General features: G+C 42.7%; 1 protein-coding gene across 1 annotated transcript in view; it reads left to right on the top strand.

Annotated features, from left to right (window-relative positions):
• The first annotated feature begins 654 nt into the window (after positions 1-654).
• The window catches only part of slc66a1 (solute carrier family 66 member 1), a 32806-nt gene continuing 18948 nt past the window's right edge, over positions 655-14512 (top strand). Inside the window, exons 1-5 of the mRNA XM_063032926.1 lie at positions 655-706; positions 1455-1697; positions 6152-6281; positions 7019-7106; positions 13448-13599. Coding sequence (XP_062888996.1) covers positions 1522-1697; positions 6152-6281; positions 7019-7106; positions 13448-13599 — 546 coding nt within the window. The 5' untranslated portion in view covers positions 655-706; positions 1455-1521. The remainder of the gene's footprint in view (positions 707-1454; positions 1698-6151; positions 6282-7018; positions 7107-13447; positions 13600-14512) is intronic.

Genomic DNA, 14512 nt, shown 5'->3' with positions numbered 1-14512 from the left:
CCCTCCCCCTCTCTCCCTCCCCTCCCCCTCTCTCCCTCCCCTCCCCCTCTCTCCCTCCCCTCCCCCTCCCCCCTCCCCTCCTTTCCCCCTCCCCCTCCCCTCCTTTCCCCCTCCCCCCTCCCCCTCCCCTTTTCCCCCTCCCCCCTCCCCTCCTTTCCCCCTCCCCCCTCCCCTCCTTTCCCCCTCCCCCTCCCCCCTTTCCCCCTCCCCCTCCCCTCCTTTCCCCCTCCCCCCTCCCCTCCTTTCCCCCTCCCCCCTCCCCTCCTTTCCCCCTCCCCCCTCCCCTCCTTTCCCCCTCCCCCTCCCCTCCTTTCCCCCTCCCCCCCTTTCCCCCTCCCCCCTCCCCTCCTTTCCCCCTCCCCTCCTTTCCCCCTCCCCCCTCTCTCCCTCCCCTCCTTTCCCCCTCCCCCCTCTCTCCCTCCCCTCCTTTCCCCCTCCCCCCTCTCTCCCTCCCCCTCCCCCCTCTCTCCCTCCCCCTCCCCCCTCTCTCCCTCCCCCTCCCCCCTCTCTCCCTCCCCCTCCCCCCTCTCTCCCTCCCCCTCCCCCCTCTCTCCCTCCCCCTCCCGACTGAATGAACATCGAAATGGCCACCAATCACTAAAGGTCGCTGACGTCACGGAGCACGCCCTTTCTCGTGATCGTGGCTGGTCACGTGACGTGACAACCGGTGTCGGTTTTGAGGGAGCCGGCGTCGGGGATCTCAGAGGTAAAGGCTTTCTGTAGTTCATATTATATTGTAGGTTATGCTTTGTCGGTCTGTGTTTTTGGCGAAACTCGTCTTTCTGCTCTTTTGGTTGCAAAGTAAGAGGCGAGAGGGGAGATTTGTTTTGAGCTGAGGGTTTTCCGGCAGACTGCTCGGACGGTTTAGGAATGTTAAACTGATCAAACACGGTTTAAAGTTGCCTCAACCAGCTGATTGTAACGCCTGTCTACTGACCAAGTTCAAAAGGCGATCACAACTCTTGTAAAATTACATTCTTCTTTAGGGAAGCCTTCCTGGGAAATTACCTTTCACAGGTAGTTTAGAACATAGGAACAGGCCATTCGGCGTACCTCGCCGCTGAACGTTTCAAATGAAACTAAATCTCTTCTGTTGCTACGACCCATGTCCCTCCATTCTACTACTCTTACCAGCCTGTTCCAGGCATCTGTATTTTAAAAAAATCTGCCCCTCACATTAACGTTAAACGTTTAGTTCCTTTCCTTTGATATTATCTCTTACAACATAGAGCAGATGCTAATTTTGCTCTATTAGCTTCTTTCTCGTGCTTAATTTATTTGGACTCTTAGCTGTTAATGTGATATCAAAATTAATAGTGACAGACTGGCACTGATATTAGATATAGTGAATGATGACAAACAAGTGCCTGGTATTGTAAAATTCTACATTTTATAAATGAAGTGTATTTTTGGAAAATGTTGAAGAAAATTATTTTTTTTTCTCTCCTCTACAGTCCTAACGGAGTGCTTACGTTGAAGTTATTTTGTGAATAACCACCCTTCAGTAAAACTGTGTGAACAATGCCTAGGAGCAGCATCGCTTCACTGTACCTTGGAGGAAACTTTACTACCGAATGCCCAAATGGGTCCCATTATGTTTGGGATATTCTCCAAGCGTGCACCGAAGATTGGAGGGACATAGCAAGTGTTGTGTTGGGGTTGTTTTCTGTCATCTGCTTCATGTTCTCCACTTTCCCGTAAGTACAATTTATTGGAGATTCTGTTCTCTTTCCACAGATGCTGCCTAACCTGTTGAGTATCCACAGCACATTCTGCTTTTATTTTAGATTTGCAGCATCTATTGTTTTACCCCCCCCCCGCACCCCCAAATTCTGGAACTTTTTCAACTTGTCCATAAAAAGGTTGAGTTTAGAAGTATTTTTGTGCTAGATGCTTACTTTAATGGCGGTATTACGTTTTCTATGTAGCCAAAGTTCAGTGTCATTCAATTTTTAAAAAAGAAAAACAGGGGACATGAAATACAGGCAGAGCTTGTTCCCTCATTTTCTGCTTTTTTTGGTCACTTAGTGGCTGAATTTTGCCTGGGTCAGCATGCCAATGTGTATTTCAAGAGTCTTCTGTAAACTATCATTTTGATTCCATCTGAAGATACTGCCTCCATGCTGATTGCAGTTCTATGGCTAGAAAAGTGAGGATTGAACTTGGAATTGTGTGGGTCATGTGGCTTTGCTATCGTCTGGGTCATGTGGCTTTGCTGTTTATTGGCTTAAATTTGTTTAGCCATAAATTGGCATTCATGTTTTAAATCTACTAATCAGTTTCAGAAATACAGATGGTAAGTCTGCTATTGCTCCCCTAGCTCAGCAACACAAAGATCTAAAATCTTTGACATCCTGTTGACATGGCAATTTAAGTTCATAATGTATGCTAATGAATTAAACTGAATAAACGGGTTTTAGTAATAAAAATGGAAAATGCTGGGAATATTCAGCATGAGTTCTGATGAAGGCTCATTCACTTGAAGTTTTGATTCTGTTCTCTCTCCACAGATGCTGCCTAACCTGATGGGTATCCACACCATATTCTGATTTTATTTCAAATTTGCAGCGTCTTTAGTTTTTTGTTTTCAATTTTGCTTGTCAAACAGAAACTGAGATCCTGGCTGATCTTTGATCTAACTTCTTTTAACTGTGTATCACACATCTGCCTTCATAATCGAAGATATTAAATATTGCAAGTTCAGTTTTAAAATTAACTACTTAGCATTAGAGTCGTCAAGTCACAGAGCAATACAGCATGGAGGCATGCCTTTTGACCCAATGAGTCCATGCCGACCAAGGTGCCCACTCAGCCTTGTCCCAATTACCTGCCTTCAGCCCTTGTGTGTCTAGGCTTTGCCTCTCTATTTACCTATCCAAGTGCTTCTCAAATGATACTGTTTCTTGTTCCATATACCCACTATCCTCTGTCTAAAAAAAAGTGGCCCCTCATGTCCCTTTTAAACTTTTTCTCCTCTATGGCCCATATCCTTAGACTTCTGGGTTAAAGACTGTCACTGATCACCTTATCTATGCCTGTCATAATTTTAAACATTTATATTAAGTTGTCTCTCATTCTACTAAATTCCAAGAAACTAAGTCCCAGCCTGGCCAACCTCTCCTTGTAATTCAGAACCTCTAGTCCTTTGCAAAATCCTTGTAAACCTTTTCTGTGCTCTTTCCAGTTTAATGACATCTTTCCTATAACAGGGTGACCAAAACTATACACAATACTCCAAGTACTGCCTTATCAAGGACTTGTACAGCAGAAACCTAATGTCTTTACTCCTATACTCAATGCCCTGACTGATGAAGGCTAGCGTGCTAAATGAAAACATTTAAAATTCTGAAAACACTTGCTGTTTCTGGAATGTAGACTAGACCTCCATGAGTAATCTGTAGTGCCTTTTCCAATTTTGTATGAACAAGCTTAGATAATAGACAAGATGAAATATTTTAAATCAGTTTCCCTTTGGATGGACTACGTAACTAGATGGTGCACAAGTCCTTGTTCATTGTTTTTCTAATACTGGGGTCGGGAATCGCCTATCTCAGATTGGATTGCCGTAAGCAGGGAAGAGAATATGTTGCATCCCATTCTGTTTAGCCTATGAGACAAAAGGCCCACATAAGCTGCTTAACATTTAATTACTGTCTGAAGTAACTCAATGATTTGATATATTTTACTTATCTCTGGATTTTGAAATGACTCACTGTCTCAGGACAATTAAGGATGGACAATGAAGTATTTGAGAAGTTCACATTCTAGGATGATTTTTAAATGATAAGGACTGAATCTGGGATTTTGTCTGTATGGATCAACCTAAACCATACAGTTGAGTATTCTTGGGTGTAACTGTTGCATGTACTTTTTTCCCCATTCCATTCGGAATATCTTTCACGAATCCTTGTGAAATAAGCTTGCTGTTTATAACATCACGATCATTTTGGATGAAAAGAGACCACTCAGTCAATCTCTTGATAGAGTTGTCCAGTAAGGCCAGGCGTTCCCAGTCTTTTTTATGCCATGGACCAATATTGTTATGCAAGGAGTCTGCGGACCCCAGGTTGGGAACCCCTGAGTTAAGCCACTTTCTTACTACACCTTCATTACTTCCAGTCTTTTTATTTTTAAATCTTATTTCTTGAAAATTAGTATTGAACATGCTTCTCCACCACATGAAAAGCTGGTCCAGAAAGTTAAATGGTTTGACATTCAGGGTGAAGCAATAAATTGGATTCAGCATTGGCTTAGAGGGAGAAGACAGAAGTGGTAGTAGATTATTCTCTCTCTGACTGGAGGCCTGTGAACAAGGATTGGTGCTGGGTCTGTTGTTGTTTATCATCTATATTAATGTTTGGATAATGAAGCAAACTGGATCAGCAAACTTACAGATGACACCAAGATCGGGGGCATAGTGGACAGCACAGTGTTCCATTTTGGTAGGTCAAACCAGGGTAGGACTTGCACTGTGAATGGTTGGGCACGGAGGTGGGTGATAAAGCAAAGCCATCTGGGTATACAGAGCCATAATTCCTTAAAAGTAGCATCACAGGTAGATAGGGTCATAAAGAGAGATTTCGGCACATTGGTCTTCATAAATAAGAGCACTAAGTATAGGACTTGGGATGTTATGTTGAAGTTGTATAAGACATTGGTGAAGCCAGATTTGGAGTATTGTGTGCAGTTGTGGTCATCTACCTACAGGAAAGATCTCAATAAGCTTGAAAGAGTGCCAAGAAAATTTATAAGGATATTGCCAGGACTTGAGAGGACCTGAGTTATAAGGAAAAGTTGAATAGGTTTAGTCGAGATCTTATGGAGGTATGCAAAATTCTGAGTGGTGTAGATAGAGTAACTACGTGCAGGCTTTTTCCCCTGATATTGGGTAAGACTAGAATGGGTGGTCATAGGTTTCAGGTGAAAGATGAAATATTTAAGGGGTGAATGAGGAGGAGTTTCTCTGTATAGAGGATGGTGAAAGCCTGGAATGAGCTGCCAGCAGAAGTGGTGGATGTAGGTTCAGTTGCAACATTTGAGAGAATGGATAGGTCAATGGATGAGAGGGGATGGAGTGCTATGGTCCAGGTGCAGGCAGATTAGACTAGGCAGAAGACCAGGCTGATACAGACGAGATAAGCCAAAGGGTTTGTTTCTGTGCTGTTGTACTCTATGACTCTGATACTACATTTTCCTTTAAAAATGTTTTCAAATAGGAACCCCTTAAACCACAAGTTAGCAATAGAGGAACAGTTATTCAAGATTATTTGCTGTGAGATCATTGGGTGAATTCCAATTCCCCATTACTTTACCTTTGTTAGCTCTTCAGAACAAACTGTGGGAGACCAGAAATTGCCTCTTTTAATATAGTTGGTGGGGGAAGGACAGTTTTGCAGGAGGAGGAGGAGGAAAAGTAAAAATGTTGATGAATGGGAAAATGATGAGTTGTACAGTCGATTGTTGGCTTGGTATGGGAACACCAATGCCTTTGAATGGAAAATCCCACAAAAGGTAGTGGATTTGGTCCGGTACATAACGGGTAAATCCCTCCCAACCATTGAACACATCTACATTAAACACTTTGACAGGAAAGCAGCATCTATTATCAAAGATCCTCTCCACCTAGCCCATGCTCTTTTCTCACTGCTGCCATCAGGCAGAAGGTACACGTGCCTCAGGACTTGCACCACCAGATTCAAGAGCAATTTGAGTCCCTCAATCATCATGCTCTTGAATAAAAGAGGTTAACTACACAACTGAGATGTTCCCACAACTGATGATCTCAACCAATGACCACACCAAGGAACTATAAATATCAATAAATAACGAGAGCATGAAATAACAAGATAAAGAGTCCTTATAGTTGGATTTCAACAGTTTGTTGTCTTCTATGCTTTTGCTCTTTCATTGATCCTCTTTACAGTTACTATTCTCTAGATTTGTTGAGTATGCCCACAGGAGAAAAAAATGTCAGGGTTGTGTATGATGTGATGTATGTATTCTGATAATAAATTTTGCATTGAACTTTGAAGTGTCAAAAATGAACTGACATCATTACTTTCAATGTCCAGAATCATATCACTGTCCTATATGACATGAAATTTGTTTTGTGAAAGCAGTACAGTTAACAAGTATCTCCCTTTATACCTAGGCAGTGTTACAGGTCCTACAAGAATGGAGATATGAATCAAGCGTTATCGCTCTGGTTCCTGTTGGGTTGGTTGGGAGGTGACTCGTGCAATTTTATTGGTGCTTTTCTGGCTCAGCAATTGCCACTGCAGGTAAATGACAGCTGCTCACCAAACCTCCAGTAAGTCTCACTGTATGTATGGAATGTGTTTGGTGTTGTAGGCAAGGAATAATCTGATAACTAGGTTAAACTGTTGGTTGATTGGTTCAACTTTGAATGTAACTGTAATGTGATCTTTGATCTGTATTAAACAACAAACTTGTCGGGTTAGTTTTGCTGTCTTCTCTAGATTACCCATTTGAGTTAATATTATTACATTATGACTGAGTATTATGGGGGTAACCATTAATGTACTTTTGATTTGGTATAAGATTAAATCTTTGGATATTCAGTTTGCTCCAGATATAGCAAATAAAATGGTAGGTGGAGTAACTTGTGTAATCCAGTAAATGATTAACAAGTGGTTGTGGTCTGGATGAAAATTAGCATCAAAAGTGAAACTCCAATTCTCTGTTGAATGTTGTGTAAAACTGAATAACAGAATAAAGGATATTTGAGATTATGCCTCATGTTTTCACACTATCCCCTCCTCAAGACATGCTCATTGAAGCTGAAACGGACAAATCTTGCACCGTGTTGTGTTGAAAAATGCATCGTTTGGTCACTGGTCCAACAACATACTGTCTGTGCTTTTTGTATTGAGGCATTGAAACACTTTAATTTCCCTGTGTAGACGTCAGCACTGCCGATGAATTAACTTTAGCGATGTAAATTATTTTAATTGGCTCCTGTCTGTCATAGCTCTGTAATTATTGCTTCCTCTTTCAGATTTACACTGCTATTTATTATGTGATAGTGGACTTGGTCATGGTCTCAATGTATTTTTACTACAAGATAAAGAACCGGTCTAGACAAGGTCAGTAATTCTTTAGTAACTGCTGTGTATCTTTTGAAGCTTAAAGCTTTCTCTCCAAGCATTATGCCATCCCAGTAACACGTTTCCCCATGTACTGCTATAGATATTGGTCTGGGTGTGGCTGGGTGTAGATTGCTTGTTAGTCGTAGAAAGAACAGCACTGAAACAGACTACCTACCCTGTGCTGAACCATTTAACCTGCCTACTGTCATTGACCTGTACCAGGATCATAGCCCTCCATACCTCTACCATCCATGTATCTATCCAAATTTCTCTTAAACATTGAAATTGAGCTTGCATGCACCACTTGCGCTGGCAGCTCGTTCCACACTCTCATGACCCTATGAGTGAAGTTTTCCCCCATGTTTCCCTTAAACTTCTCACCTTTCACCCTTAACCCATGATCTCTAGTTGTCGTCCCACCCAACCTCAGTGGGAAAAGCTTGCTTGTATTTATCCTATCTATACTCCTCGTAAGTTTGTATACCGCTATCAAATCTCTCAATCTTTTATGTTCCAAGGAATAAAGTCCTAACTTATTCAATCTTTCCTTATAACTTTGGCCCTCCAGATCCAACAACATACTTGAAAATTTTCCCTTAACTCCTTTGACCTTATTGACATCTTTTCTGTAGGTTGGTGACAAAAACCACACACAATACTCCAAATTAGGCTTTACCAATACAGCTTCAATATAACATCCTATCTGCTATACTCGATACTTTGATTTTTGAAGGCCAATGTGCCAAAAGCTTTCTTAACGACCCTATCTACCTGCGACAGGACTTTCAATTAATTATGGACCTGCAGTCCCAGATCCCTTTGTTCCACGACACTCCTCAGTGTCCTACCATTCACTATGCATGACCTACCTTGGTTGGTCCTTCTGAAGTGCAACACCTCACACTTGTCTGCATTAAGTTGCATCTGCCATTTTTCAGCCCATTATCCCAGCTGATGCAGATCCCTCTGCAAGCCATGATAGTCTTCCTCGTTGTCCACTGCACCCCCAATCTTGATATCATCCGCAAATTTGCTGATCCAATTATCCACATTGTCATCCAGGTCATTGATGTAAACAACAAGCAGCAATGGATCCAGCACCGATCCCTGCGGCACACCACTAGTCACAGGCCTCCAGTCAGAGAGGCAACCATCTGCTACCACTCTCTGGCTTCTCCCACAAGCCCAATGTGTAATCCAATTTACCACAATGGTGCTAGGAAGTTTGTGACCCTTTAGAATTTTCTATTTCTGCATAAGTATGAGCTAAAATGTGATCAGATCTAGCAAGTTCTAAAACGAAATAAAGAGAACCCAATTAAATAAATAACACAAAAATTATACTTGTTCATTTATTTATTGAGAAAATTGACCTAATATTATATGTTGCTCACCAGCCTATAATTTCAGGTTTATTTTTGAGCCTTTCTAAACAACATTGGCTATCTTCCAATCCTCTGGTACCTTACCTGTTGCTAAGGATGATTTAACAGCTTTGCCTACTTCTGCACTTACCTGCTGCAGGGTCCAAGGAAACATCTTGTGAGGCCCTGGGGATTTATCCACCCTAATTTGCCTCAAGACAGCAAACATCTTCTCTGTAATCTGTACAGAGCCCATGAAGTTGATGCTGCTTTGCCTCACTTCTATACACTCTGTCTTCGTCTCCTGAGTAAATACAGATGCAAAAAATTAATTGAAGATCTCCCCCATCTCTTTTGGTTCCACATTCTGATCTTCTCGAGGACCAATTTTGTCCCTTGCAATCCATTTGCTCTTAACGGATTTGTAGAATTCCTTAGGATTCTCCTTCACCTTGTCTGCTAGGACAACCTGTTTTAGCTCTCCTGATTTCTGTAAGTGTTCTCTAGCATTTGTTATACTCCATAAGCACCTCGTTTGTTTCTACCTACGTATATCTGCTATACACCTGCTTTTTTTCTTAACCAGGGCATCAAAGTAAAGGCATCCGTTAGTCTTGCGAGACCATGGATCTGCGCCTGGAAAGTCTTCACTCTCCAGAGCCCAGGCCTGGGCAAGGTTGTATGGAACCAGTTGCCCATGCTGCAAGTCTCCCCTCTCCATGACACCAATGTTGTCCAAGGGAAGGGCATTAGGACCCATACAGCTTGGCACCAGTGTCGTCGCAGAGCAATGTGTGGTTAAGTGCCTTGCTCAAGGACACAACACGTTCCCTCAGCTGGGGCTCGAACTCACAACCTTCAGGTTGCTAGTCCAATATCTTAACCACTTGGCCACGTGCCCACACAACCAGGGCGTCAGTATCTCTTAAAACCCCATGTTCCTTACAACTGTTACCTTTTTTTTATTCTGACAGGCACAGCAAAGCTTTGTATTCCCAAAGTTTCACTTTTGAAGGCCTCCCACTTAACCAAGTGCACCTTTGCTAGAAAACAGCCTGTCGCAATCCACACTTGCTATCATGATCTAGAATCTCAACCTGTCGATCAGACCTATCTTGTTGCAAATCTACTTTGAAACCAATGGCTTTGTGATCACTAGATGTGAAATATTTCCCTACACAAATTTCTGTTTTCAGCCCTGTCACATTCCCTAATAGCAGATCTATTATTGCACTCTTTCTAGTTGGGACTGATGAAGGAAACTTTCCTGAGTACATTTGACAAACTCTATCCCATCTAGTCCTTTTACAGTATGGGAGTCCCAGTCAATATATGGAAAGTTAAAATCACATACTATCACAACCTTGTATTTCTTGCAACAGTCTGCAATCTCTCTACAAATTTGTTCCTCTAAATCCCTGAGACTGTTGGGTTATGCAGCCCCATTAATGTGGTCAGACCTTTCTTATTTCTCAGTTCCACTAATGAAGCCTCACTAGATGAGTTCTCCAATCTGTGTGACTCAGCATTGCCATGACATTTTTCCTGACTAGTTTCGCCACCCCTCCTTTAATCTCTCCCACTCTGTTGGGTCTAAAACAATGAAACCCTGGATTATTGAGCTGTCAACCCTGCCCCTCCTGCAACCATCTCACTACTGGCTACAATAGCATAATTCCAGCAGTTGATCCATGCCCTGAGCTCATCCAGCTTTCCTACAATACTTCATGCATTGAAATATAGGCAGCTCAGGACATTAGTCGCACCATGTTCAACCTTTTGATTCCTGACTTTGAGATCTTAACAATATCTGTCTCCACAACCTCTCCACTCTCTGCTCTGGTACTCTGGTACTTTAGTTTAACTCCCCTCCCCCCCCCCCCCCCCGCCAAAGTGCAGCAGTAGGAAACCTTCCTGCGAGGATATTAGTTCAGGTGCAAATTGTCCCTTCTGTACAAGTCCCACCCACCTTTCCTAGAAGAGAGCCCAATGATTCAAAACTTTGAAGCCCTCCCTCCTACATCAATTCCTTAGCCACGTGCAGAACCTCATCTTCTTCCTACCTATGACATTGGTACCTATATGGACCACAACCTCTGGCTATTCACCCTCCCGCTTAAGAGTGGTGAGGACTCGATCTGTGATGTCCCGGACCCTGGCACCTGGGAGGCAACATGCCATCCAGGTATCTCACTCTCATCCACAGAATTTCTTTTCTGTTCCCCTAACTAATGAATCCTCTATCACCACATCTCGCCTCTTCCCTTCAGTCACCAGAGCCAGACTCGGTGCCAAATACCTCACTGCTGTGACTTTCCTCTGCCAGGTCACCCCCCCCACCACCACCACCCCCAACACTGTCCAAAGAGGTTGTTGAAGGTGATGGCCACAGAGGTACTTGGCACTAGCTGTTTAACTGCTTTCCCCTTTCTGATTGTCACTCAGCTTCCTGTATCTTGCTGCTTGGGTATTACTACCTCTCTATAAGTCCTATCTTTTACCCCCCACCCCCACCCTAGCCTCCTCAATGATCCGGAGTTCATCCAGCTCTAACTCTGACTCCTTAATGTGGAGTTTTGGAAGCTGCAACTGGATGCATTTCTTGCAGGTGAAGTTGTCAGGAACACTAGAGGTCTCTCTGCCTTCCCAAATCCCGAAAGGAGAACATTTCACTATCCTGCCTGGTATTTCTGCTGTTCTGAGTGAGCAAATATATATATAAAAAAAAAGAAAAACAGTGAACTGTGGTGGGGGGAGGGGGAGTGTAATTCTTCCTACAGCTTTTTTGCATTCCCTGACTGAAGCTTCAAAACCCTCATTCTAACTCTGGCCACTCCAATGATGGCTGCTCCAGTTGCCACTGTCTTCCTTTAATATGTTCTTGCCAATCAATCCTGTACGATGCACAAAACACCAAAAAGCTGCAAGTCACTGCCTTTTCTACTCAGCCGACGAACCTGAGTGAGCTACATCTTAGGCTTCTGATGTCCTTCCTATTGATGCTGCTCAAAAATACAGCAGTTCACTTATGGAAAGGCGAAGTCAATATAAAAGCAGATTTTTCAGCTCTTGTGCTTCTTCTGCATTTGGCATTCTATTGATACCAGATTTAAATTTCTCAGTATAAGTATCCAATATACTATTCGGCCAACTATTCCAAACCTATTGGATACAGAATTGAGTGTGATTAGGATAGTTACAGCTGATAAAACAGAATCCTTTTCCTCTCATTGCTGTTTCTGCAGTGTCTTTCATCAGGATGCATACAGTGCTCTGAAGTGTTCTTAATGCTTTGTATGCCTAAGTATCCTTAGTGCATTGCCAAGTGTTGTCAGAATATTTAGTAGTGGCAGTGACATCGTGATAGAATCCAAGTCAGGAGAATGGGTTGAGAGAGAGAATTAATCAGTCATAATCAAATGGTGGAGCAAACTCAATGGACTGAATGGCCTTATTCTGCTCCTATGTCTTATGGTCTAGGAGCTGCCTATCCAGTAGCTCTCATTGGATGGTGATCAACTGGATATTTGGTTGATTTTTCCTAGTTGCTGTTTGTCCTGGGATGCCGATGTTGTATTGCTATTGTTGTTGTCCTTTGTTAAACCATTTTTACCAAAAACTGTACAGCTCTTGTATTATTTTCTGTGAACTCAACTGCTATGGTGAACTGCTTGCATACAGTATCATCTGTATACACTGTTAAATGAACAAAAGTCTTAAAAATGAGATTTACTCGCTGTTTCATTTGACAATGTGAATCTCCCCTCCTTGAGCACTTGCCATTTAATCATAGAAGACTACACGAAACCTGCTATCCACATCTGCATTTCAATACTGGGGCAGTAATAATCCACATGTGGATGGCGTTGGGGAGATGGAGAAGGAAGAAGGAAATCCAGAGGATATTTTTCAAGTGCTGTTAAATTGCTGTAGAGAGGATCCTTGTTAATAACCAGCCGTTATGGCAGAATGCTGTTTTTCTGGATTTCAGTTCAGCATTAGGCACTATTGTCCCTCAGACCTTGGTGAACAAACTCCTACTCCTCTGTCTAAATACACCACTGTGCCACTGGGTGTTGGGTTTCCTGACCAACAGACCTCAGATAGTCAGGATGTATAACCGCCCCTCCCTCCCCATCATCCTCAAAATGGGTGTTCCCCAGGGTTGTGTGCTGAGCCCAGTGCTGTACACTGCTCATGCGTGACCGCACGGCCAAACGCCGAGCAATCACATTGTTACAACAGTGGTGTTGTTGTAAGCTTATCACCAACAACAATGAGATGGTCTGCAGAGAAGAGGCAGACGAGCTTGAGGCCTGGTACCAGGGAAATAACCTCTTTCTCCATGTCAACAAGACAAAGGAGATGGTTATCGACTTCAGGAGAACTCACACCCCTCCTTTATATCGGCAGTACAGCAATAGTTAGCTTTTAAGTGCAGACGACCTGGGTTCAATCCCTGCTGCTGCCTGTAAGGAGTTTGTACGTTCTCTCTGTGACCCCATACTCCGGTTTCCTCCCACAGAATAGAGACATAATTGGTTATTGTCAGGTGATTAAGTGTGTCTTGAAGGGCCAGCAGGGCTTATTCTGTGCTGCAGCTCAATAAATAAATATTTGGTGTATTCTGAGTAATTTGAAATCACTACCTCGACTCCTGGACAGTCAGCGGTTTTGTTTGTTCAGTTGTCACTTCACTCCTGGAGTCATATTTTGTTTTCATTCTATAGCCACCCCTCCCTTGCTGCACTGTCATTTATATTGGAATGGAATCCTGTCCTCTGTTCTGATGGAAGCAGTCAATTGCATGCTTTATCTATTTTCCTAACCAGAGATTAGTTTCCTGCCTGCTGAGTATTTCCAGCCCTTGTTTTTGTTTAACTAGTCATTACTTTTTACTGAGTAAGTGTTGCAAATTATAAGTAATGAAATGGTTTAGAAGAGCAAATAATCAAAAGCTCTGCTTTCTTACAGATGGGTCTGCAGTTAATGTTGTTGTTGTGCTTGTGATGCTTGGAACAGCTGGTTCCCTAGTACCAGGCAACAATCTAGTATCTCCAATTGGAGAAATGCCAACATTCAACAAGCGCTCTCTTTTGACTATTCCGCAAGCATCTGCAAACCAGGTCAGTTCTAATTTATGCATTACACAGAAGATATTTTCTGTCTCATTCTGTATTAATATACATCAGTGGCCACTTCATTAGGTATGAAATGGAACCTGCACCTGCTGTAGCCCAACCACTTCAAGTTTTGATGTTTTGTGTGAGTGGAAATTCTCTTCTGTAGACCACTGTTGTAATGTGGTTATATGAGTTACAGTCACCTTCCTATCAGCTTGAACCAGTCTGGCCAATTTCCTCGGACCTCCCTCATTTTCTTCATAGTGCTGCCACTCACTGGATTTATTTTTGTTTCTTGCACTATCCTCTGTTAACTTTTGTGCATGAAAGTCTCAGGAGGTCAGCAATTTCAGGGATATTCAAATCACCCTGCCTGGCATCAACAATCATTACACAGTCAAAGTCACTTGGATCACATTTCTTTCCCATTCTGGTTTTTGGTCTGAATAACAACTGAACATCATGATCATGTCTGCATGCTTTTATGCATTGAGCTGCTGCCATCTCTTTGGCTGATTAGATATTTGTATTAACGAGGTGTACCTAATAAAGTGACCACTGAGTGTATTTTGATCCACAGGTCATTTGCTACAATTGAGGGCAACATAGTGAGGTTCTGGTTTACAGTGGCATTTCCAAGCAAAGGTTATGCAAATAATTAACAACAGAAGACTTAGATGAGGAGGTATATATCAAAGAACACCAAAAAGGTAGAAAGAGAGATGGAAGGGTTCAAATTGGGAGTTTCAGAGCTGGCCCCTGTAGGGCAGATATCTCAGCGAATTGCAGTTCAGTATGAGGTTAAAATTGGCGGCAAGAGGGTTGCAACACCATGGAGGGATAGGAATTATTGCCATTAATTAAGCACTGCAATGGGGAGAGATGGAATGTACGATGTGGTGTGTGAAAGGTGAAT

The sequence above is a fragment of the Mobula hypostoma genome, chromosome 25 (assembly GCF_963921235.1).
Source record: "Mobula hypostoma chromosome 25, sMobHyp1.1, whole genome shotgun sequence".
NCBI classification, from domain to species: domain Eukaryota; kingdom Metazoa; phylum Chordata; class Chondrichthyes; order Myliobatiformes; family Myliobatidae; genus Mobula; species Mobula hypostoma.
This window is presented reverse-complemented; position numbering and strand designations above follow the sequence as displayed.